At 39.5% G+C, this 23,657-nt stretch overlaps 1 protein-coding gene across 3 annotated transcripts in view; it reads left to right on the forward strand.

Moving 5' to 3' along the window:
* The first annotated feature begins 736 nt into the window (after positions 1–736).
* slc31a2 (solute carrier family 31 member 2) overlaps positions 737–23,657 on the forward strand; it is a 28,727-nt gene continuing 5,806 nt past the window's right edge. Inside the window, exon 1 of one of the 3 annotated variants that reach the window (XM_051932368.1) lies at positions 737–872. Coding sequence is in view for 1 of the 3 variants with exons in the window: in XM_028810222.2 (XP_028666055.1) it covers positions 1,143–1,154 (12 nt within the window). In the remaining 2 variants the exon portion in view is untranslated. Of the gene's footprint in view, positions 873–986; positions 1,155–6,752; positions 6,958–23,657 lie in introns of those variants that run through there. The other 2 variants (XM_028810222.2, XM_051932370.1) reach the window with 2 other exon arrangements.

Raw genomic sequence — 23,657 nt, forward strand, 5'->3', positions numbered from 1 at the left:
GTTAATATTAACATTTTTGCAGTATTTAGGCACTTTGGAAAAATTTTGCATATTCTGATTGAAAATACATCCAATTGTTTATTCTTTCTGAAAGTCGGGGCAGAATTAACCATTACGTAAAATAAGCACGTGCTTAGGGCATCAAGGGAAGGGGGACACTACAAAAATTTTCCATTGTCGGATTTACCATGGCCCATATGGTGCAAAACTGCAAATTGTGCAGCTGAACCAGGAGTCACAAAACGGGACTCCCACGTTAAATGAAAAAAATATAAATATATATATATAATAAAAATAATCGTAAAATAGTGATAATAGAGGTTAACTGTATATATTAATCTTGGGAAGACAACAAATTGGAATCTGGTAAATGATACACGGGCCACCGAGGCTCACGTGATCGTCCTTGCCTTGGTCATGTTGGCCATCCGGTTCAGTCATCCACTAAGAATGAGTGCAGGTCATATATATTTGGAGGAACCAAAATCTTTTAAGTGCCTGGGGCCTCTAAAGGTCTTAATCCGGCCCTACTGAAAGTCCCCTGTCGCTACCCGATCTGCGTGCCTACCAGATTCGGGTAGCGACATCCCCTGTTGTTAGAGGCTGCGCGTGACACGGTCAGGCTCGTGGGTTGCGAGCTGCTTCCTGTCTTATGGGGGTGGATTTACCAGTCTTTCTGATTGGCCAATGAAACAGCTCAAATAAAGTGATGAATACGTGAATTGGTTGAAAACTAAAGGAGGCGGAGTTTAAGAAGATCCGTCAACTATAGCTTTTCATTTTATATTTCAGGATTAGTGGATAATAATTGGTGATATCTGTGATTTATCGCTATTGAAATCGTCACTGTTGAGACTATTTCCCGATGTGAGGTACGTAATAGGTGAACAGCATATTGGCGTCTAACAGGAGAAGCTTAACAGATTTAAAACTGCAGTTTTAAACTGCACTTCCCAGCAACCACCGCGCTGGGGGTCATATGACAAATACACCGTTGAATCCGTACGTAAACGCAGATGAATATTTAGTTATATATACACACACACACACCCAGCCTGTAGGACAGAGAAGCGGATTGCATCTTTTTCCCTGATGGGACCCAGTGTTTTGCGGCTTGCGTGTTTTCCAGTGCATTTCAAAACATGGGGATGTCCGTAAGTGTCGAATCGCGCCTCTTTATGGTTACCGAAGACCTGAGCAGAAAAGTATACAGACGGCAGTGTTACTTTATTCGAACTTAGACACTTAAGAGACAAATTGGAGATATGATCAGTTAGCTGTGAAACTACCGATGAGGAGAGGGGCTATCGAGAACTGACAGGGCAGAAGAAAACAAACATTGGTGCACACGGGACACGAGTAGAGTGTAGGAGAGACGGACGCTGGACATTGAGAAAGAAAAAGAGAATTTTAGGAATATAAATGTAGGGACAGAAAGTGAAACAGACAGTGCACACTTAGTGACATCGAAAAAACGAACAAGATAAACATTCTGAGATGAAAAGAAAAGTTGCGACACAAATAAGAACAAATACAACCCCCCCCAAAATAACAGGAGACATTATGAAATATCTAAGGACAAAAATACTCTTGGAGCCATGGGAAGCAGCACAACACATTTGGGAAGAGACTATAGGAATGGACCATATAGAGAAACATCTGCATTCAAGGAAAACATGTAGAGACAAGAACAAACATGGCAATTAAGTGAAAACGGAGAGGCAGAAAACATCTGGGAAGTCAAAAAGACAGTGGATTATCACTAGAGGAGGTAGAGGATGCTTGGGAAAGACACATCATTGGAAACAGGAGTTTCAGAAAGCATCTGAAGGGACAAACGATTGTGCAGAAACGTGCATAAAATATACTGTTAGATATGGAAACAGGCACTACTGGTTAAATGAACAAGAAGCAAAATTTGGGAAAGAGTACTAGGAAGAAATTGTCTATATGGAAAAGATGTCTCTAAATTAAAAATGGGAGATCGGGCTGAAAACATCTAGGGATGTGAGTCCATTATAAGCAGCATATCCAAAGTGCCACAGTGTCAAGCTACAGAGTGTGGATAAAATCCAAGGGAATGGTTCAAATAATGAGGAGACAAATCAGAAAATCATAGAGATGTGGTACACCAGCTACTGGGGCACCATTTGAAAAGCCCCAAAGAAAAGTGAGGAATTATCAACAGACCAGCTGGGCATAACACAAAATCAAGGCAAGAAACATTTGGCGTCATCAGAGAAAATTTGGTAAATTCAGGAAATGTAACAGTAGTTTACAAAGGTCAGATACAGGACATACTTTTGTGGACAGACAGAAAATCTGTAGAATGTGACATCAAAGAAAATAAATGTATGGAAAAATAGTATTCCTATAAAACAAGGCACATGTAGTTAATTTGTGATTTAAAAGTCTGAAAATGAAAGACCAGGGTGAAAGTACAATGCTTGTTTGAAGAGGAGGCCTATTAGGTGAATTGAGGGCACGGAAATTTACAGTACAGGAAACTGAGGCATACAATCATTTGGGATGTCAGAAGATCTTGTAGCTGATGGAACCAAAGAGAATTGGTTAACTCATAAGAAGGGAGTGTGTTAGGCTGTCTGAAAGGATTACAGCTACTTTTGATCTTATTAGTATTTTGTTCTTCATGTTGCTGATTAGTCATTGGCTTTCTGTTTTCAGTGTATGTGATATTATTAATATGAATGTCAGATTTTCGAACTTACCTTGCTCTTCGACTTTGTATTCTTTTCAGGGGTGTTTGCCATGGTTAACGCTGTTATCTGTCATATCCATTAGCTTGGGTACAAATCCTTCACCTAGCAATTGTCTCTTGTTTTCTCACATATCATAAAACATATCCATGTTATTTTAATTTGGTGTTGTAAATTGTACAATTTTGACTGTGGGGTTTTTTTTTCTTGAGTGGACCCAATGATGGGCTGGTGCCACACGCAAAGCTGATTCTTGCCTTTTACCCAAAGATGTCATAGTTGGCTCCAGCCCCCTGCGGCCCTGAATTTAATTACATAGGTTTGAGAACGTTATTAATTTGTACCACTTTGCATTTGTGCTTGATGTTTATAGTGGCATATTAGATGTTTGTCACACTTTTTAGGTGTTCTGTTTTGTAAGTTTATCCCATAGATATCAATCATAAATTTGTATAGCTCTTTTTGCTAGATTCTGTGTAAAATTGTTCAAGTTTACTTCCAATTTCCTTCTGATGTCTGCAAGTGTGTGTACGTTATTAATTTAGTATTGTTAATTTTTTTGATTGTGTATTTTAATCTTGTAAACTCTGTAAAATGGCATTTGATGATGTGGGCTGTTTAAAGGCACTGTTTAAAATAAAAATGTTATACTGTGCCCTAGATACTGAGAAATTCTGTAGCTAAAGAGAGAATAGTTTGAATGGCAAAGCTTAGCTTCATTCCATGAACTTTGCAACGCTTCAGTTTCAATATTAATCTAATCTGAAGTGCACAGGGTGTGTAGTAGTGATAATGTTTCTGAGTACTGATGTTGATCTGTAGCTTATCTGTGCATGTGTAGGTACGTACAAATCAGCTGCTGGTCAATTTAAAAGAGCAACATTATATTCTTACTTTTGCCTAATGAAAATCAGGGTCACAGGAGGCCACAACATATCCGGGCAGCTTGAAGTGCAAGGATGGGACCAGCCCTAGATGGGGCATTTGTCCATAGCAGGGTGAACACCAAAATCACTCATATGTAGAGTCACCAGTTAACATAGTCTACTAATCTTTGGAAGGAGTGGGAGGAAAATCGATGCAGAGACAACCCAACAACCCAACATGGGATTTGAACCTAGGATTCTGGATTTATAAGGCAGAGGCAGTGCTATCTGCGGTGCTGCCATGCAATACAGAGTATCTGAAATTAGGTTACCACAGCAAATATCAGGAAGGATGGAATCAAACTAGATTGTTTGATTCATTTAGTCAAGTGATGCCTGTTGCTGCAATGTCTAGAAATTCTGTAGTGTTTCAGTCAGGAACCTTGTTGTGAAAGTGCATCTCAGTGAATAAGTTTTTATGTTCTATTACACAGTGGTGGGAGGAGGGTTTGAAGTCCTAAGATGTTACTGTAGATCATTTTTTGTTTTTGTAGCTTCTGTCATCACGTTGGTTAATGTGGTCAATTGCATACTGGCTTGACAAGTTGCCTTGCCCAGTTTTGCTACAATTGTAACATTTTAGCAAATCCCCATAAGATAATCTATTTAACCTAGACAGTGAAGTCATCCTGCATTAAATAAAGCCTGTCTGTTGAGCAAAGTTGAAAACTTGCTCCCTGGCATTTAACTACTTCTGCTTCTCAGGGATTTTCACCAAAGTCTTTGCTTACTTGCCTCCTCCCTTGAGTGCACAGGATTGTGTGGAGGTGATGCTGTAATATGAACCCTTTTTTCTGGCAGCTTATTACAATGTGTGCAACCTTTCCCTCACACTCATTCTGTCTAAGTGATAGACCACATGCAGGGATGACTTTAAACTGAATCAGAGCTCCCCCAAGAATTTGCTTCTATTACCTGAACAAAGTCAACAATAAAAAAGTTGGAACAGTAGATAAAATGCAAATAAAAACAGAAAGTGGTTGTTTTTTTTAATTCCTTTGAACCTGCATTCAATTAAAAAAATATAAAAAGACAAGAAATTTAAATTGTTCCTATATCAGCTTTCTCTGGGATTTATTATGAGAGAACAAAAAGACCAAACCATTGTTGAGGCCATGTAAGCTCAAAACCAAACGATCACAGAGATAACCGAGTGTTCTGAAGTGAAACAAAGCCTTGTGTTTGGCCTGCTTGTAATGGAACTGTTAATAAAGATTGGTATGTATCTAACTGAGGAATAAATTAGACTGGGGTTGCGGCCATATTATAGTAACGAGTATGATGCACTCTGTCACATAATTAAAAGAATTGGAATAAAAATACATTATTAATGTGTACTATATCATCAACCTTTATTGTTTTCTTTGTAAGTACATGCTGAAAAATAGTTGGGGCAGGGCATTGGTGGACAAATTGTAAATGTATGGGTACCAGTTTGAAAACCTGGTAGCCCAGCTGTTATTTGTAAAGTATTGTTGCACACAAGTGCATAGCACTCAGACTTCTACCACAATATAAACGCAATTATCGAATATTTTAACAAATCGATAATTTTTAAAGGATTATATGTGTGGTCTTTTTTCCAAAGTATATAAACATTTTATCAAAAAGTATCTGAAATACCCACCATTGCCTGGGAGGAAAATAAAGCTTTTTTATTTAATTGTTTGAGAAAAATATAATTAAAAAAATACAACTTAAATAAATACAAATTAAAATAAATTAACAAACAATGAAGACTCACTGATGTGCTTGTCTTGCGGTCTTGTATGTATGTTATCATGCATTTAATGCTCAGAACCGGACAACTCTATTTAAGGCCAACTGTATTTCATTTCAAAAGCAACAGGGACGCGGTGGCGTTCAAACATAAAGAATGGTGGCAGTCACATCCAGTTTGCCCTCTGGTGTTCGTTCCAAGTGTCAACTGAATGATAACATGCATACAAGAGCATATCTCCCACACTACCCAGAAGGGGGTGGGTTAGGGTTGATTTCACCCTACAGCATTTTTAGCCGACCAATGAGAAACATGTGCACCAAGTTTCATGAAAATTGCTCCAGACGTTCGGAAGTGATGCTGGAAAATACATGCATACACACACACACATTGACTTTTATAGATGTAGATGAACTGAACATTGCATTAATATAATATTGTCAAATTTAGTTTTCAGACCACATTTAGACTACAAATTAATTTCTGTGTCAAAATCATTATCACTTTGACCTTCAGCATTGTTCTGAGATGTAATGTGTCCTTCACAGTGTCATACACTTTTAATTTAGCAGAACCAGTGATTCATGTCTACATCTGCATTAATGTTCGTCACACTTAGACTGAGTTTTTACAAAGCTTGTCATTGTTTTCTACATTTTGTAATGTTAATAAAGATGAAGTGTAGGCCTGAAAATCATCTTCACACTCTGCATTGTATAGGCTAATAGTATGCGGTATGCAGCATATTTATAACCACCAGTATAACATAAAGGGAGGCATTTTTTTCTGTTGGGAGTACATATTGGTTAATGGTGAGCATCTTATTTTTCACATGATTCCTTTTGTGCCTTTTCTGTGACTATATAAGGCAAGTTCTGCTTGTAATGGAGTATAACCACCTGGTTTCAAATGAACAACAACTTTTCTTTATATAATGCATTTTGGGGGAAAACATTTAATATTTACTGTTTTCAATTTAAGTCAAGGAAGATTTAAAAAACAGAACATCATGTTTTTTAACCATTTTACTTACTGTCCTGACTTTTTTTTAATTGAGTTTATAAAACTGCATATACATACAAAATCAGCCTCTGATCTGTTGTAGCATTCTGCAGTTTCTGTTATTTTTGGAAGGATAAAACAGAAATTAAGGGCCCAAAGATATTATCTGGATTTTACCTTGAATGACAGTAGTGGCAGTGCAAGGGTACTTTGCAAATTCAGAAAGAAACAAACAAATATGGGCTTCCCTCCCATTCAAGTGGCTTTCTGCCATTATTTGAATCTTTTCAGTAATGTTACAGGTTCTTCCCTCTTAGCAAACATTATGTATTTGAATTCTCACTGAGCAGGGTGTAATGTGCAGCTGCATTGTCAACTCACCTTCAGTATAGTCTACAGATGGGATGGCAAGAAGAGGAATGTTGGTCAATATGATTGAAACTGCTTAATGTATGGCCAGTAGTCTTTGAACCCCAATACTGATTGAAAGCAATGAGAAATGTATGGGATCATATCATCAAAAATAGTCAAGCGAATGTATAGCACTGAATATTCTTACAAGTGAAGTGTTATTGGAAATATTGTCTCTAAGGTAAGTAGGGAGGTCAAAAGTATTGCAAATGTTTTCTTTGTGATGAATAAGTCTGTCTTTATAATGAAATAGAGCATATGTATTTACTCCTGTTTGCTTCTGTGTTCAAGGACATTTGTGTCATTGGTGCACAGATATTTGATATTGTCACGTGTACAGAGTACATTAAAATTTTTATTTGCATGTTTGACTAACAGTTTCTTCCCACAGTCTAAAGACATGCAGGTTAGGTGGATTGACGATTCTAAATTGGCCCTAGTATGTGCTTGGTGTGTGTGTGTGTGTGTGTGTCCTGCCGTGGGTTGGTGCCCTGCCTGGGATTGGTTCCTGCCTTGCGCCCTCTGTTGGCTGGGATTGGCTCCAGCAGATCCCTGTGACCCTGTGTTCAGATTCAGCAGGTTGGAAAATGGATGGATGGATGTTTGACTAACATGGAACATGTTGACACTGTCCCACGCCATGATTTGCAAGTATCTTTATATCTATGTGCAGTTCACTGAAAGCATTTTAGATTTCACAAATTTGAATTTCATGTTTATATGCCCAAGCAGCGTATAACATAAAGCGGTTCAGCACTCAGAAATAAATGCAGTGCATAACCTGTGGAAGTGAATGCAGGGAATATGTAGAAAAAACAACACACTAGAAACTCCAATTTGGACAACCTGCATAATACAGATTTCAAGGCTGATGCAGACGTGTGCATTTATAATCTTAATACTGCATTCATTTTTTTCTACATTTTGGCATGTAAGCCTGCTTTCTATTTCCTTCATCTCTATCTCTGTGCAAGCTTTAAAAATATTTGGTATTTGTTTATTGTTGCAAATTTCTACACAATGCCAAGTATGTCAGAGTAAACGTGCTTGATACAGAAAAGCAAGGAAATGTAATTTTAAATGAAGATAGTGTGTTTACTCAAAATATTGGGTATAAGGAAGTATTTTCTGCTTAAATATGTTGTTTAATTCATTTAGGAGTTAGGAAGCAAAGAAGTATATATACAATAAGCATTTAGGCATACAAGTTACACGTACGCATAGAAGCATGTAAGCATACAAGTTTTAATTTTCTCATCTATCTTTTGCGCTTACAGCTGTAAGTATTATGCACCCATCTAATATTACTGCCATCTTTCCAAGGACGGTAGAATGTTATGGCAAGTTTATAGTCAAACGTGAATCTTATCTTGAAACCTATGGATTCTCCCATTCCTAAGTGATACATTATGAATAAAACTACAGTTAAAACAACACTGTTAAATTAAAAAAATGAATATTGTAGGTGTACACACAGTACATGTAGGATACTAGACTATTGCAAGAGGATGTGTCAACAGTTTCTTTGAGAAGGAGTCAGTTTTAGCCATCTTTAAGTGGGTATGTAAGTAAATGTGCTCTGTGAATTGTTGCCCCATCCATGGTTATGGTCTGCCTTGGGCCTAGTGCTGCCAGGATAGACTCCATCTCCTTGTGACTATAAATTGGGATATGTGTAGTCAAAAATGAATGAATGAATGAATCTGCTATATTTCCACAACCAAGAACTGTTAAAACTGAACCGTTTCTTGGACTCAACCCAGAAGCTTGATTTGCTAGGACAGACTATTGGATCCTTCAATATCAGTAGTGATGCTTCAATCGGGTTTTTTTTAGGACCACTACTAATAACCAGTATAATTGTTACTGGATTGACTGATTCTGATACTAATTCAATTTTCTTTTCTTTTTCTCTTTGAAAAATGTTTACACTGAGCTCCTGCATAACCAGACTCAGAAAAGCCTTTTGTTCTATATTAAAGTGTTAACTTTGGTATTTTTATAATTAAGCTGAATTAAACTATTACTTGTTCATTTTTTATTAACAAAATGAAATTCTGTAAGCTGTTCAGTGACCATAAAATGCTAAAATAAATAAAATCCCCTTAAAATGCACACTTTTAAACTAATAAAATATATAGAGAAATATTTATCCATAATACATATGGCATTAAAGTAAATAAACAGCTTCTTGATTAATTTCATCTGTAATGTACTTATTTGAAACAAAGCTTAATTTAAAAAAGTAGTTTTCACCATTTGTTTAACAAATGTATATATTTTTATATATTATACAGTATATATATATCACATGCTGATTCAGTTAATTGATATTTGAAATTAAACACTGCTTAAATGTATATAGACATGCACTTACAGATTTTAATCATTATTTGCACTACAGTTTTTATTGCTGTTAAAAAATATTTTTTTCCCACTGTACCAGCTAGACATTCCCAATTCTTGAGGTGCAAATTATACATATGGATTAACATTTTAATTATGTAGTTCTTGTTTCTTACCAGAACATATACTGTATGACACATAAATAACAAGTACAGAACAAACCTTTAAAAAAGCTGCAAATGTTCATAAGATATTTATCAAGAAGGCACAATATTAATATGCCCAACACATTTACAAGTAATATAGATACATTTTACTGTTAAGCTAACAAGCCTATCCATATTACTAACCGAGAATGCTAAACCGGATGGACGCAGGGACATCCGGCCATGGGCCATAGCCGCAAAAAGACGTACTGCGCAGGTGCCCCAAGAACCCCAAGAAATGAGGGGCCGTGAGAGGCGGCCAAGACCACAGAAAAAAGGAGTGAGCACAGAAAAAAAGAGTCAAAGAAATGAGGCGCCACGAGCACAGAAAAAAGTAGTCAAATGCAGGCGGCGCACGAAACCCATTGCACACGAAACTAGCACACAAAAAAAAAGAAGCCACTCGCGCACAACAGCAAGGCCCCCCCCCCCTACAGGCACCGGACGGGACACACACAAAGAGGACGATTCAACAAGCCCATGGCACACAAAAAAAAAGAACACAAAACCACCCCAACCACCCTTCAAGCAACGGACGGGACACACACAAAGAGGAGGATTCAACAAGCCCCTGCACACAAAAATAAAGAAGACGCTCGCGCAACAACAATCCTCACCCACCCCACACCCCCCCCCCCCACATATCAATAAGAAGTGATACCCAAAGCCCCATTTCTAAAGGAACCGTCCATATTAAACATACGTCATCTCAACACCTTCACACTAGGCAGCATAGGTGTCAGCATAAGTGGATCTCCTTACAATAAAGCACTATTAACCGTTCAACTGCAGAAAAGGCTCCATATTAACAGTGAGTGCGATCCTCCTTATTACTTATCCATATTTTGCATGCTGAGGAACAAACAAGTCATGAATACACGGTCACGGGTACAAAACGGTTCGGCACGGATAACGGGACCAAATACACGAACCCGAATGAAAAAACAAAATACACGGCGGCGCATACAACGCGCTTCGGAAACTCCGGGAGAAAAAATGTCTCGGCACAAAAAACGCAAAGCTCAAGTAACCCCGTTACAGAGACGTGCCCAAATGGACAGACACAATGAACGTAGACGCATACAGCGCGCGTCTCAAAGTGCTCCATCGAAACAAGCACGAGTTCAAACCGAAAGACCTCGCGTCTCAGACATACAAAAACGGGAGCGAAGAGACAGAATAAATGAACGCAGACGTCTACAACGCACATATGAACTGCCAGAAAACAAGCAAGCAAGACTCCAAAAGCAGAAAGCTCAACTGACAGACATACAAAAACGGACAAGGCTCGATACAAACAATGCACGACGTAGACTGAAACAGACTTTTCGCAAAGCGGAGGCGAATCAATTAAAACTCCAAAATAGCGCGTCACAAGTAATGGACATGCAACAACGCGGCACTCAAACGCCACAAGCAAAACCTGCCCGTCGCGGACATCAACGCCAGACACCTGCTAAACGCTTACGCCAGTTGGCTGACAACGCCTTCAATAATGAGTCCACTATTGAGGAAAATTCATTGGGATTAATGAATGTCATTTGCAATCATTGTCATTCACTTAACTTCCCAGAAGAAACAACTGGCAATACAAATAATGAATTTACACGTTGTTGTCAAAAGGGGCAGATTAGACTGCCTCCTTTACATTCATATCCTGAATATCTACAGAAGCTTCTAACTAACGATGTGCCTGAAAGTAAAAACTTTATGAACTGCATTAGATCCTACAATAGTTCATTTGCTTTTGCATCTACCGGAGTACATATCAGGCCACCAAGAGGCAATGGCCCATACTGCTTTCGCATATGTGGACAAATATTGCATCGCATTGGAACAGTGCACCCTGAAACAAATCAACAACGCAAATATGCACAAATCTACATCCTAGATCCAGATGAGGCAATCTATCAACGAATGAACCTTCCAGAAAACAAACAATGCACAGAGATTATAATGAGAAACATCACTCATGTCATAAACAATCACCCATTAGCTATGTCTATAAAAATGCTACATGAAGTTGAAAAGGAGGCCAACACAAAAGCAAATGCAGAAGGTATAGCAGCAACTACAATTGCTTTAGTCTTGATAAAGGACAAAGAACAAGATCCAAGACGATACAATCTTCCCGTCGTTAATGAAGTGGCAATTGTCTTTCAAAGTAAAGATGGGGAGCCTCCATTTGACCGAGATATTGTTCTACATTTACGTCCTGATAAAACCAACACACCTACATTCCAACGCATAGACATTTGCTTTCCGCTTCTTGATACTTTAACATACCCCATATTATTTCCAACTGGACAGGAAGGATGGAGTGCTACAATTTCAAGATTTAAAAAACATCAAGCACAGAAACGATCACGTGTATCCATGAAAGAATATTTCTCCTACAGACTCTCAGTAAGGGACGACTTTAATCTATTACTCAATGCAGGAAAGCTGACTCAACAATACATCGTTGACGTTTATGTTCGAGCGGAATCAAATGATCTGCAGTGGATAAAAAACAACCAGCCTTCATTTAGAGCCGATAAATACAAATCACTGATGGACTACATTAATCGTGATGCTGACGTCATGGAGCACCCTGCTGGAAAACCTGTTATTCTACCATCATCCTTTCAAGGCAGCCCACGCAATATGCAACAACATTACCAAGATGCCATGGCTATCGTAAGAAAATTTGGAAAACCTGATCTGTTTATCACTATGACATGCAATCCTAAATGGACAGAAATTACAACTAATCTTATGCCTTGGCAGAGAGTCGAACATCGTCCTTATTTAGTTGCAAGAGTCTTTAGACTTAAACTGAATAACCTGCTACAAGATATCAAACAAAAATCTCTATTTGGAACTGTCACAGCCATTATCCACGTTATCGAGTTTCAGAAGAGAGGTTTACCACACGCCCATATATTAATAATACTTGATGAGGATTCCAAAATACGCACTGAATCTGACATCGATAAAATAGTCAAAGCTGAAATTCCAGACCGTGACACCTCTCCACGCCTCTTTCAAATTGTTATAAAAAATATGATTCATTCACCATGTGGCGCTACAAATCCAAACAGTCCATGTATGCTTAATGGCAAATGTTCAAAAGGCTTCCCCAAAGACTTCCAAGACGTTACACTTGGTAATATAAATGGATACCCTAAATATAGAAGACGAAAGACAAGTCAATTACAAATTCGTCCAGGTCATTCAAATGACAATAGCTGGGTCGTACCATACAATCCTTATTTATGTTTACGCTACAACTGCCATATAAATGTGGAGATCTGTGCTACAGTAAAAAGCGTTAAATATCTATTCAAATACGTGTACAAGGGACACGATTGTGCTAATGTCTCCATATCTGAAACGAATGCTCACGATGAAACTAAAATGTATGTTGATTCACGATACGTCAGTGCTCCAGAGGCCATTTGGAGAATATTTTGCTTTCCTATGCACCATCAGAGCCACACAATATGTCGCTTGCCAGTTCATTTGGAGCACGAACAAACTGTCTGTTTTCATGCAGGTGATGAGCTACAAGCGGCAAAGAGAGCAGCCACAAAAGATACTAAACTAACCGCGTGGTTTAAACTCAAATCAAAACGATCCCAACGCTCACCGTTGGAAATATTGGGAAATTCCTCTTCACTATGTTTGGATTGACAATGGCACTTTCTGGAGAAAACGACATCACCATGGTGATAATGTCATAGGCCGAATGTACACTGTCAGTATTAAAGAACCTGAAAGGTTTTACCTTCGATTACTTCTTCAACATGAAACCGGAGCTACATCATTTCACGACATTAAAACTGTACGAGATGGCTGCACCATCAAACTCTGTCAGACATTCCAACAGGCGGTAAATGACAAAGGATATTTATTAGATGATACGATTTGGCAAAAAACTCTACACGATGCGATATCCTATTCAATGCCATGTCAAGTTCGACAACTATTTGCTTATATCTGTGCCTTCTCCTCCCCATCAGATCCTTTCACCCTCTGGAATACAAACAAAATGGGAATGATTGAAGATATTTGCCACAAGCTTCAAGAGACAAATGATTCCTGCATCGACTGTGAAACCTATGCACTAAACGACATTCGCTTAGCTCTTATGCTCCTTGGGTATACATTGGATAACTTCCATTTACCAAATGTTCTGGATTCCTTACCGGATCTAAATTCCTCAACTATTGATCTCCAACAAGAAGAACAAATTGCACAAACTATGCTTTCCTCTTTAAATGACTTACAATCTGCTGATTTTCACAAAATTATTCATGCCACGGAGGACAACAGCCCTATACCCAAATGCTTCTTTCTTGACGGCCCTGGAGGAAGCGGAAAAACATACCTTTATGAAACACTTATACATTTCTTTGCTGCAAAACAACAGTTGATTATCGCATCTGCTACAACCGGAGTGGCAGCAAATTTGTTAATAAATGGTCGTACATATCACTCCTTATTCAAAATACCGGTCCCAATCACAGAAACATCGGTATCCACTATGAACAGTCACAGTAGCAATGCCCGAGACATCCGTCTTGCGAAACTGTTAATTATTGATGAATGTACAATGGCATCCAGTCACTTACTCAACACCATTGATAAACTTCTACAAACGTTGATGAATAATAATATTCCCTTTGGAGGAAAAGTACTTTTATTAGGAGGAGATTTTAGACAATGCTTGGCTATTGTTCCACATGCCATGCGCTCAGCTATTGTTCAGTCCACCTTAAAATACGCAGACAATTGGCATCGCTTTCAAACAATACAGTTAGTACAAAACATGCGATGTCCAGATCCAGAATATAACAATTGGCTATTACAACTGGGAAATGGTACACTCACCAATACAGATGGACTTCACCCAGATATTATTACAATTCCCCAATCCTTTATCTGCGACGACTTAGTTACGGAGATATTTGGAACAGCAATCACATTAGACCAAATACCCCTTTTAACACAACGCACTATATTATGTCCAAAAAATATTAATGTTAATCACATTAATAACCAGGTCATTTCATTACTTCCTGGAGAGACACGGCTCTTTCTAAGCTCTGACAAAGTTGACTCTGATGACGACAATGAACATCTGAATTTCCCCTTAGAATATTTGAACACTATTAACCCAGCAGGATTACCACAACACAACCTTACCCTTAAAAACGGAACAATAATCATGCTATTAAGAAACCTTAACACTAAACAGGGTTTATGCAATGGCACACGGTTAGTCGTCAACACCATGACACACAATGTTATTCAAGCGACAGTTCTTACAGGATCACATGCTAACAATACTGTTCTCATTCCTAGAATTGACCTTACGAGTTCTGACCTAGAATTACCTTTTACATTGAAACGCCGACAGTTCCCCATTAAACCTGCATTTACCATGACCATCAACAAATCACAAGGACAAACCATGGACAAGGTTGGCATCTACCTCTCTGAACCCGTTTTTGGACATGGACAACTTCATGTTGCCTTCTCACGTGTTCGACGTTCATCTGACGTTAAAGTTATAAATGCTCCATGCCAAGGAAGACTCATTCAAGGACAGGACACCATCTTTACTACTAATGTTGTATACAAAGAAATATTCCAATAAAACATTACTCTGTGCCAAACACTCTATTTTTTTATTTCTATATGCATCATCCAAACCTGCACACTATTCTATATCTAATTCATGCATCTCACTCTTTGTCATGCCCCAACGCCAGGGGTTGGCGAGCGAAGCGAGCAGAGGGCGGAGCCCCCTAGTTCTTTACTAAGTAGCCATCTCAAATTTGTTTTATTTTTCTAATTGAAAATATGAGCTGCTATACTTAACAGAGCCTCATTCACTTTCAAAACTCAGACAAGCAGTATCACTTTCACAAAATAAAAATTGAATGAATTAAAATAGCTTTTCTTTCCATTTGTGTAATTGCACAGGATTACTCCTCTGATTCCTTTTTAATGTAATACTCTTTTTTTATTTAATGTAAAGGTTAATATTCTGATATATTCTCTTTCTCAGGTAAAGTCTGCCTTGAGACTTTCTGTTTATAGGAAATTTGCAGGAAAATAAAACTGTGTCCTACTGTGGCTCATCTATCATAATCCTTCACGTAAAGAAGCACTACAACTAAAGTATACTAAAGCCTAGAAAAGCAGATGTTAAAAAAAATATATATTTTTTGTGATCAGCCAATTTACCAATCACTGATCGAGTCCTTTGTAGTGAAAATCATCTGATTTACAGTATATTGGTGGTTTAGTCGGAGGATCATTAAATATTAGCCTGTTATCAATGGGTATTATGTTTGGAGTTACTCTTAATAGACAGTTTTGAATTTTAGATCTTGGATGGAACTAAAATGTCTTTCAGACATCCACAAAAATTTTCTTTATCTTGCTTCTGATAAGGAAAAAGGTTAGTCTGCCTTCATTACCACTTATTTAAATTGCTACATTCTCTTTGCAGTGGTCTTCCTGTTTGAGGCATTACCTGAACACAAGAAGTTCAAAATGGCGCTGTTAGTTTACTGACTTGGTCAAACCCCTGAACCGACTTAACCACGCTGCCTTCTTAAATAATACTGAATTGTCCTGAAAACTCTAGCTTCCTTATCAACACTGAATTACAACATCTTCAAAACTATGTCTGTCAGAGCTTTGAATTTCAGCACCCCAGCCTGTCTGATATCATTGTTTGCTCTGTATCACCCTGGCAGACACTACTTCTTGAAGTCTATTCAGAGGTATGCCGATGTGGCTTTCTCAGGAGTGATGGCAATTACAGTATATCTTTTCTCTTCAGTGTTTAGTATGTAATCTCACAGACTCTCATGTATCAGCTGTGCTAATGCTAAATCTGCAGTACAGTTTATTATCTCCTAGTTGGTGACAGTATATTGTTAATTTTGTAGACTCTCCCCAGCATTTATCTTGCCTTATCGTATATTTCAGTAATCTTGTGTTAGGCTTTATCATATTGCTTTAAAAATCTTCTTGTGCCATTCAATAAATTTTAATAGATATCAGAATGAATCAGTATTTTATAGCTGCTGTAAATTTCTGAACCGCCCCTTGTCAGTTAGGTCTCAAAAATTGTCTGTTAACCAAATTCTGTGTGGTGGACAAGTGCCTAGATTGCTGTAAACCTTTCTTTCATTACTGTGTGGGAGCAGGTCTTCTAGACTGTGCAATAGCTTCTTCCCCCAAACAGTCTGGCTCCTGAACACCATGCTGCTACACCCTTCCGCACTGGACTGTCTTCTCCACAAATTGCTCTGCCCTATTTAACCCCCCGGCTGCTTCTTATACCAACAATGTTTATGCCTACTATGTTATGTTTACATGAAAATATTCTTGCCCAAATGTAAATCCTTACTGTCTCATCTCAATGTGTACTTGCACAATTGTTCATATTTTGCACAGTGTAATTGCACAAAAGAATTGCACATATAATACATGTTTACACTACTTACCTGCCATTTTGCACTGTTTCTTATAGTCCTTATTCTAAAGTTTGCATTTGTTACAGCTTCTCTGATGTGCCTACCTCACCAAAGTCCTTTTTTGTTAGATATATTTTCATATTTAGGTATAGGTATTTGTATATTTGTATTTGTATATATGTGCAGCTATATCTCTCTATTATATAAAACAATCTTGGGGAGAGACTTTTTTCCGGTGATGAGATGTGATCTTTTGAAAAGAGACAGAGAGACACTTTTGAAGAGAGACACTTTCACATCTCGTGAGACAGGCACGTCACATCATACTAACAACCTTTGTAAGCAAGTCCCGTGATACACATACAGAGCAGGTTAGAGATAATGGAAGTTGGAAAATTCGAAAGTCTCAAAAAAATGAGTGAAAAGATCACATTAACACAAACAAACGGAAAATATTGCTCTGTGAAATGACAGAAAAGCGAAAAGAGATTGCATAGTGTTTGAGGACAAAATGACAGGTGCTGTACAGGCTTTTAAACGTTCGAAGTGCCGCCCGAAATGCAGATCACGCGGAAAGAAAGCAGCAGCAAGCTTGCAGCAAGCCAGTAGCTGATCGAGCAAAGAGGAGGTAAAAAAACAACTGTTACTTGTTTTCCAATGTATCACCATTTAATAGGGGTTTCAGAGGAGCAACCGCGTCACCTTGGTGTACATTCAGGCACACTCTTCACAGTGGCACGTTTTGGTATGCGAGCGAAGCTCAGATCACACGGCAAAACAGCAGAAGCAAGCCAACAGCTGATTGAGCAAAGAGGATTTAAAAAAAAATAATAATTTGTATCTCATTGTATAACCGTTTAAGCGTGGCTTCAGAGGAGTGGGGTGCGTTCAACCCCCCTCTTAACAAAGGCGCGAAGCACGGGTTTGGGGGAGGAAAAGGGTTGGCGAGCAAAGCGAGCAGGGGTCAAAGCCCCCTAGTGTATAGATATTATATTCTTTATTTCCCCCTTCCATTCATCCTCTTGTGATCTGTCTCAAGTGCTGTCCTGGAGGACGTTATTTCATCTGACTGTATATGGTTGAGACAACAATAAAGCTGTATTTGACTTGACATGAATGGCTTTGCTTAAGTATGAGCCACTATATCTTGTTTACCCACTGACTGCTTTGATTTTGTAACAATGCAGGTCCGTAATTGTACAGGGAAGTGAATATTAAACAACACACAAAGTGAAGTTAAACCCTGACACTAGTATTAAATATATATGGTTGAAGCCAATACGAATACAAGCGGCTGAAATGAGTTTCCTCCGCAGGGTGTCTGGGCTCTCCCTTAAAGATAGGGTGAGAAGCTCAGTCATCCGGGAGGGGCTCAGAGTAGAGCCGCTGCTCCTCCGCATCGAGAGGAGTCAGATGAGGTGACTCGGGCATCTGATTAGGATGCCTCCTGGACGCCTCCCTGGTGAGGTGTTCCGGGCACGTCCAACCGGGAGGAGGCCCCGGGGAAGACCCAGGACACGCTGGAGGGACTATGTCTCCCGGCTGGCCTGTGAACACCTTGGGATTCTCCCGGAAGAGCTAGAAGAAATGGCCGGAGAGAGGGAAGTCTGGGCATCTCTGCTCAAGCTGCTGCCCCCACGACCCGACCTCGGATAAGCGGAAGAAAATGGATGGATGGATGGATGGTTGAAGCCAGAACACATTTATATTGATTCTAATTAACTTACTTGCATACATTTTTGGATGACTTGATGCTCCGTGACAAATGCAACTATATATCACTAGAGCTCTTCCTTGGTTGATTTCCTATCTCAAACTTTCTGTGAATGTAAGATTAAGGTAGGGCATTTAGTTTATTACAAAGTATTTTTCCCAGTTTTAAAGCAATGCAGACTGTTTTATTTTAAAGCGGTCAAATTTACATTGCTTATGTTATTGTATAATAAAACATGATATAAAAAATCAAACATGATGGAACTAAAGCAAAGACGTTTGCCGCTACAAATCTGATAAGATGTTAGAGACTACACCACACAGCAGAATACACTGACCCTCAGCAACTTTCCTTACGTAGGAGTTAAAACTGCATTTGTTTGACACATTTGTTCACTTTCTTTGATTATTTCTTGTTCCTAAAATTCATTAAACAGTATATGTTAGTCAGTCATTTTCCAACCCGCTATATCCTAACACAGGGTCACGGGGGTCTGCTGGAGCCAATCCCAACCAACACAGGGCGCAAGGCAGGAACAAACCCCGGACAGGGCGCCACCACAGGGCACACACACACCCACACACCAGGGACAATTTAGGATCACCAATGCACCTAACCTGCATGGCTTTGGACTGTGGGAGGAAACCCACGCAGACACGGGGAGAACATGCAAACTCCACGCAGGGAGGACCTGGGAAGCGAACCCAGGTCTCCTTACTGCGAGGCAGCAGCGCTACCACTGCGTTACCGTACAGCTTGTATATTTTAGTAGTAATAATTATTTATTTTTATTCAAATACAAGAAACATTGCAATAAGGAGATTGTGTTGTTCTCTTCCCAGGTCCTCCCTGCATGGAGAGCGCTTTGAGTAGTGAGAAAAGCACTATATAAATGTAAAGAATTATTTTTTTTATTAAGGATTCATATTTTCGAAGCACAATAAAGGAACAAGTAGAGAAATGCTAATGAATATTTTAGAAAACAGGACGTAAAACAAAAGGTGAGCCGCCAGCGATGACATCCACAAGTGTCTGCTGTTTGATTCATTTCACAATCAAATATGCGGAGGATTGTTACATATTTTCATTCATATGACATTTGCTATACAGATCATATACACTGTATATTTGTAATTAATCTATTAAAATATATAACATTGTATTTTCTTAAAAATATTTAAATTACTAATAATTTTCTGCAACCTGCAAGGTGGGGGCTTTCAGCTCTGATCCTGGAGCACAAAAGTGGCTGCAGGTTTTCATTCTTCTGCTTTTCAAAATTAGTGACCAGTTTTTACTGCTAATTGACTTCTTTTCTCTTCATTTTAATTGACTTGTTTTTTTAAGATTAATATTTTTTTTTTTTACCTAAATGGCACCTGAACAGAAATGAGATGTGAAGCAAGCCAACAGATGACCAACTAAGTTGGGACCTCAAACTCCAGCCAATTTTGCTCCAACCAGTTTCTTAATTACAAGCCGATTCTTGTTGTTAACTAAACCCATTATTTAATTGCATGGTTTGTTGGTGCTCTCGTTCTGCCACAGCAGCCATTTCCAAAACTGTGAATTTTATTTTTTCTAAGAAACCGTCAGAATGTTTTATAGACCTGAGCAGATCAACATTACAGAGGCTTTCACCATTCTTTATTTTCTATAATTGTATGATGGTCAAGTGTTGGCTCATTTTGTATCTCATTATTGTTTGGTTGATAATTAAGAAAACATGAAAATATTAAGGGGTCTGAGTCTTAAATATCACAGCCATTGAAATAAATTTAAAAAAAAAAACCAAGTATCAAAAACAGGTCACTAATTAAGAAAGACTTAGAAAGAAAACCCGAAACCACAGTAATGTTCCAGGACTGGAGTTGGAGACCCCTGCTGTAAGAAATCCCTGTGCTGTTGCTTATACTGTTGTGATCTTCGGGCTTAAGGCAAAAATAGGAAAACTCATTTTGTTGTGTTCAGGTATGGCTTATGAAGCCAGCTCTAGTAGTTTACTTATAGGCTTGTCTAAGCAGTTCATGTCCATTTATTGGCACACAGTATTACATGAAAGCTACATTATAAAATAGATTGCAGGATGTAGTCTGTGATAGATGTAGAGGGCGTAGCAGCCACTCAACTCGATATAGACAGACGCAGGAGGCACACTGATAAAAACATAAATGATTTATTTTCTTTCTTCACTTGTGGGCAACGTCTTCCCCGTTCCCACAAGTATAACACAGTCCCACTAAGCACAACAACACAATACTTTCTTCTTCTCTTTCTCTTTCCTCCTCCACTCCTCCAGTCAAGCATTGTCTCCCTCCTCCCAACTCTGGCTCCCCGCCTGAGTAGTGTCTGCTGGCTCCATTTATACGCTACCCAGAAGTGCTCCAGGTGCTTGATGACCTTCTTCCGGCAGCACTTCCGGTTGTGATGAAAGAATTGCCCATACAGGCTTAGGAGCAGCTGTAGCACCCCCTGGCGGCGCCCATGGATCCCAACTGGGCTGCACCAAACTCCAACTCCCATAAAGCCGTGCGGGAGTCCTAGGCACCACTGCAACCCAGAGGGGCTGCCATCTAGTGTTCCGAGGGAGGCAACGCTCTGACCACGCTTGCTGCCCTGGTCCTTCCAGTTTGGATGCATCCTGGCCGGGCAAGGACCCCGGCTGTCCATGACAAGTCATATTTAAAACAATTTAAGTCAGTGAAAGATGTATTCCAAAGGATCTTTTGAAAATAACCATCTTGCACTTTAAACTTCGACTACCAATTAGGAAGTGTTTCAGCTATGAAAACCTTCTGGAACAATTGCTCAATAAACTGAATTATACAACCCCATTCCTCGTTTTTTATTTTCTTCTTCTTTTTTTTTTTTAACCTCGATCCTCCCAGATTAGATTTGAACAAACCACATGACACTAGGAACGGGTGTGCAGAGAACTGGAATTCTGACATATTAAGTGAGGCCCCTTCTGGTTGAAATGCTGTAATAACAGCAAGCTGACATAAACTTGTTTAACATCTTATTACTCCTTACAGCATTGTAGGCTTTTAAAAGTTAGTGTTGAGCCCTGGGTCAGGAATGATGCTGTGTGTATACTATATTTTTTATCTTTGAAATGTACACTTCAGTGTTGGACAGATTGATAACCTCAGAAATTCCTCATATTGTGTTAATTCCAAAAAGGAGATTGATCAACTGTAAAAACAAAATCAATATTTGTATATATGAATGCAGTAGGTCACGCATTTACTGTAGAATTTTGCAATGACACACAAAGTTAACTCCAGATGGATGGTGGTCATATAGGTCATTCTGTACTACAGCCATTTGTTAATACTGAGCATTGATGCCAGCATGATTAACAAAGCTGTAAAATGTCAGCATTTAGACTGCCTTGGCAATCTTTAAAGGATGCATGTAACTTCTTGCATTTTTAGGGTGTTGTACATGTAGGTAAAAAATTAATCATCATGCTGTCTGATCTCTGTGCTGTGTTCATAAATATTTTGCCCTGCTTTCAGCAGTATGTGATCACTGTGTAAGCTCTGGCTAACTCCTAAAAGTAAGCAGCCGCCTTGTAGGCAGTAGTGGTGGATGAGCAATCTCTGTGCAGTGACTAGTGGCTCACATGCTAGTCAGCAGTTGGTACTGTTCGATAACACAAGGGCTAAGCACTGCAGTCGGCCTATCCACATTTGGCTACCAGTGATGTTGCACAAATATCTGCTCTCATACATTAGGCATTTCTTTAGAGAATATCCATCCATCCATTATCCAACCCGCTATATCCCAACTACAGGGTCACGGGGGTCTGCTGGAGCCAATCCCAGCCAACACAGGGTGCAAGGCAGGGAACAAACCCTGGGCAGGGCACACGCACCTTCCTTACATTCTTCATCCCAGCACAGAGAAGGATGATAAATGGACTGGTTGAGTGCTGAGAGCAGTTCATTCCCCCCACACGGCAGATGGCAGTGTTCCTCCAGACTAAACCTAGTTGAGACACCTTCAGGGTGGTATGGGACTTGGAGTCCAGAAGAACAACCCTATTGGGGTCTTTGGGTGCCGCAAGGGAGCACTGCGGTGGGTGGACTACCCCAGTTTTCACCTGACCCTGAAGTGCTCCGGATGACCAATGCTGGAAGCAGTCACGGGCCCAGTTTAAAAGAAGCCTGCAGCCGTACTTCGAGGAGTCAGAGTTGGGATGTAGTGGGCAACACTCAATTGGAAGTGGTATGAAGGAAAGGAATCTGTTTTTGAGTAGTTTGTCTGGTGCTTGTTTGAAAAGTGTTGGTAACATATACAAACATTTTATTTGAACCCGGAATTGTGCTGGGTAATATTGTTTCTGTGGTTTGGGGCTCCGGTGGTGCCCCCTTGTGGTTACAATATGCATAAAATGCATTATTATTATTATTATCTCATTTTTTACAAGAGATTTCCTCAGATATCTACAAATATTTATGTGTTATGTTAACTGGTAATTCTGAAATTGTGAGTTTGCATGTGGGGGCTGCACTGCACTGAACTGGTGCTCTGTCCAGGGGGTTTGAATTGTGTTCCCTGTTGTGGCACATTCTTCCTGTCTCAGTGTGGTACTGGTTACGTTAATTGGTGACTCTAAATTGGTAAATGCAAGTGTATGAGTGAGGCATGCAATGGACTGCCACCCTCTCTGAGGTTGTTTCCTGCCTTATGCCAACTGCTGTCAGGATAGGCTTCAGTCCTCCAGTAATCATCCATCCATCCATTTTCCAACCCGCTGAATCCGAACACAGGGTCACGGGGGTCTGCTGGAGCCAATCCCAGCCAACACAGGGCACAAGGCAGGAACCAATCCTGGGCAGGGTGCCACTGCAGGACACACACAAACACACCCACACACCAAGCACACACTAGGGCCAATTTAGAATCGCCAATCCACCTAACCTGCATGTCTTTGGACTGTGGAAGGAAACCGGAGCGCCCGGAGAAAACCCACACAGACACGGGGAGAACATGCAAACTCCACACAGAGAGGACCCGGGAAGTGAACCCGGGTCCCCAGGTCTCCCAACTGCGAGGCAGCAGCGCTACCCACTGTGCCACCGTGCCGCCCCCTCCAGTAATCATTTGTTGAATTTTTTTGGTTTGA

Source organism: Erpetoichthys calabaricus, chromosome 9, assembly GCF_900747795.2.
Source record: "Erpetoichthys calabaricus chromosome 9, fErpCal1.3, whole genome shotgun sequence".
Taxonomy (NCBI): Eukaryota; Metazoa; Chordata; class Cladistia; order Polypteriformes; family Polypteridae; genus Erpetoichthys; species Erpetoichthys calabaricus.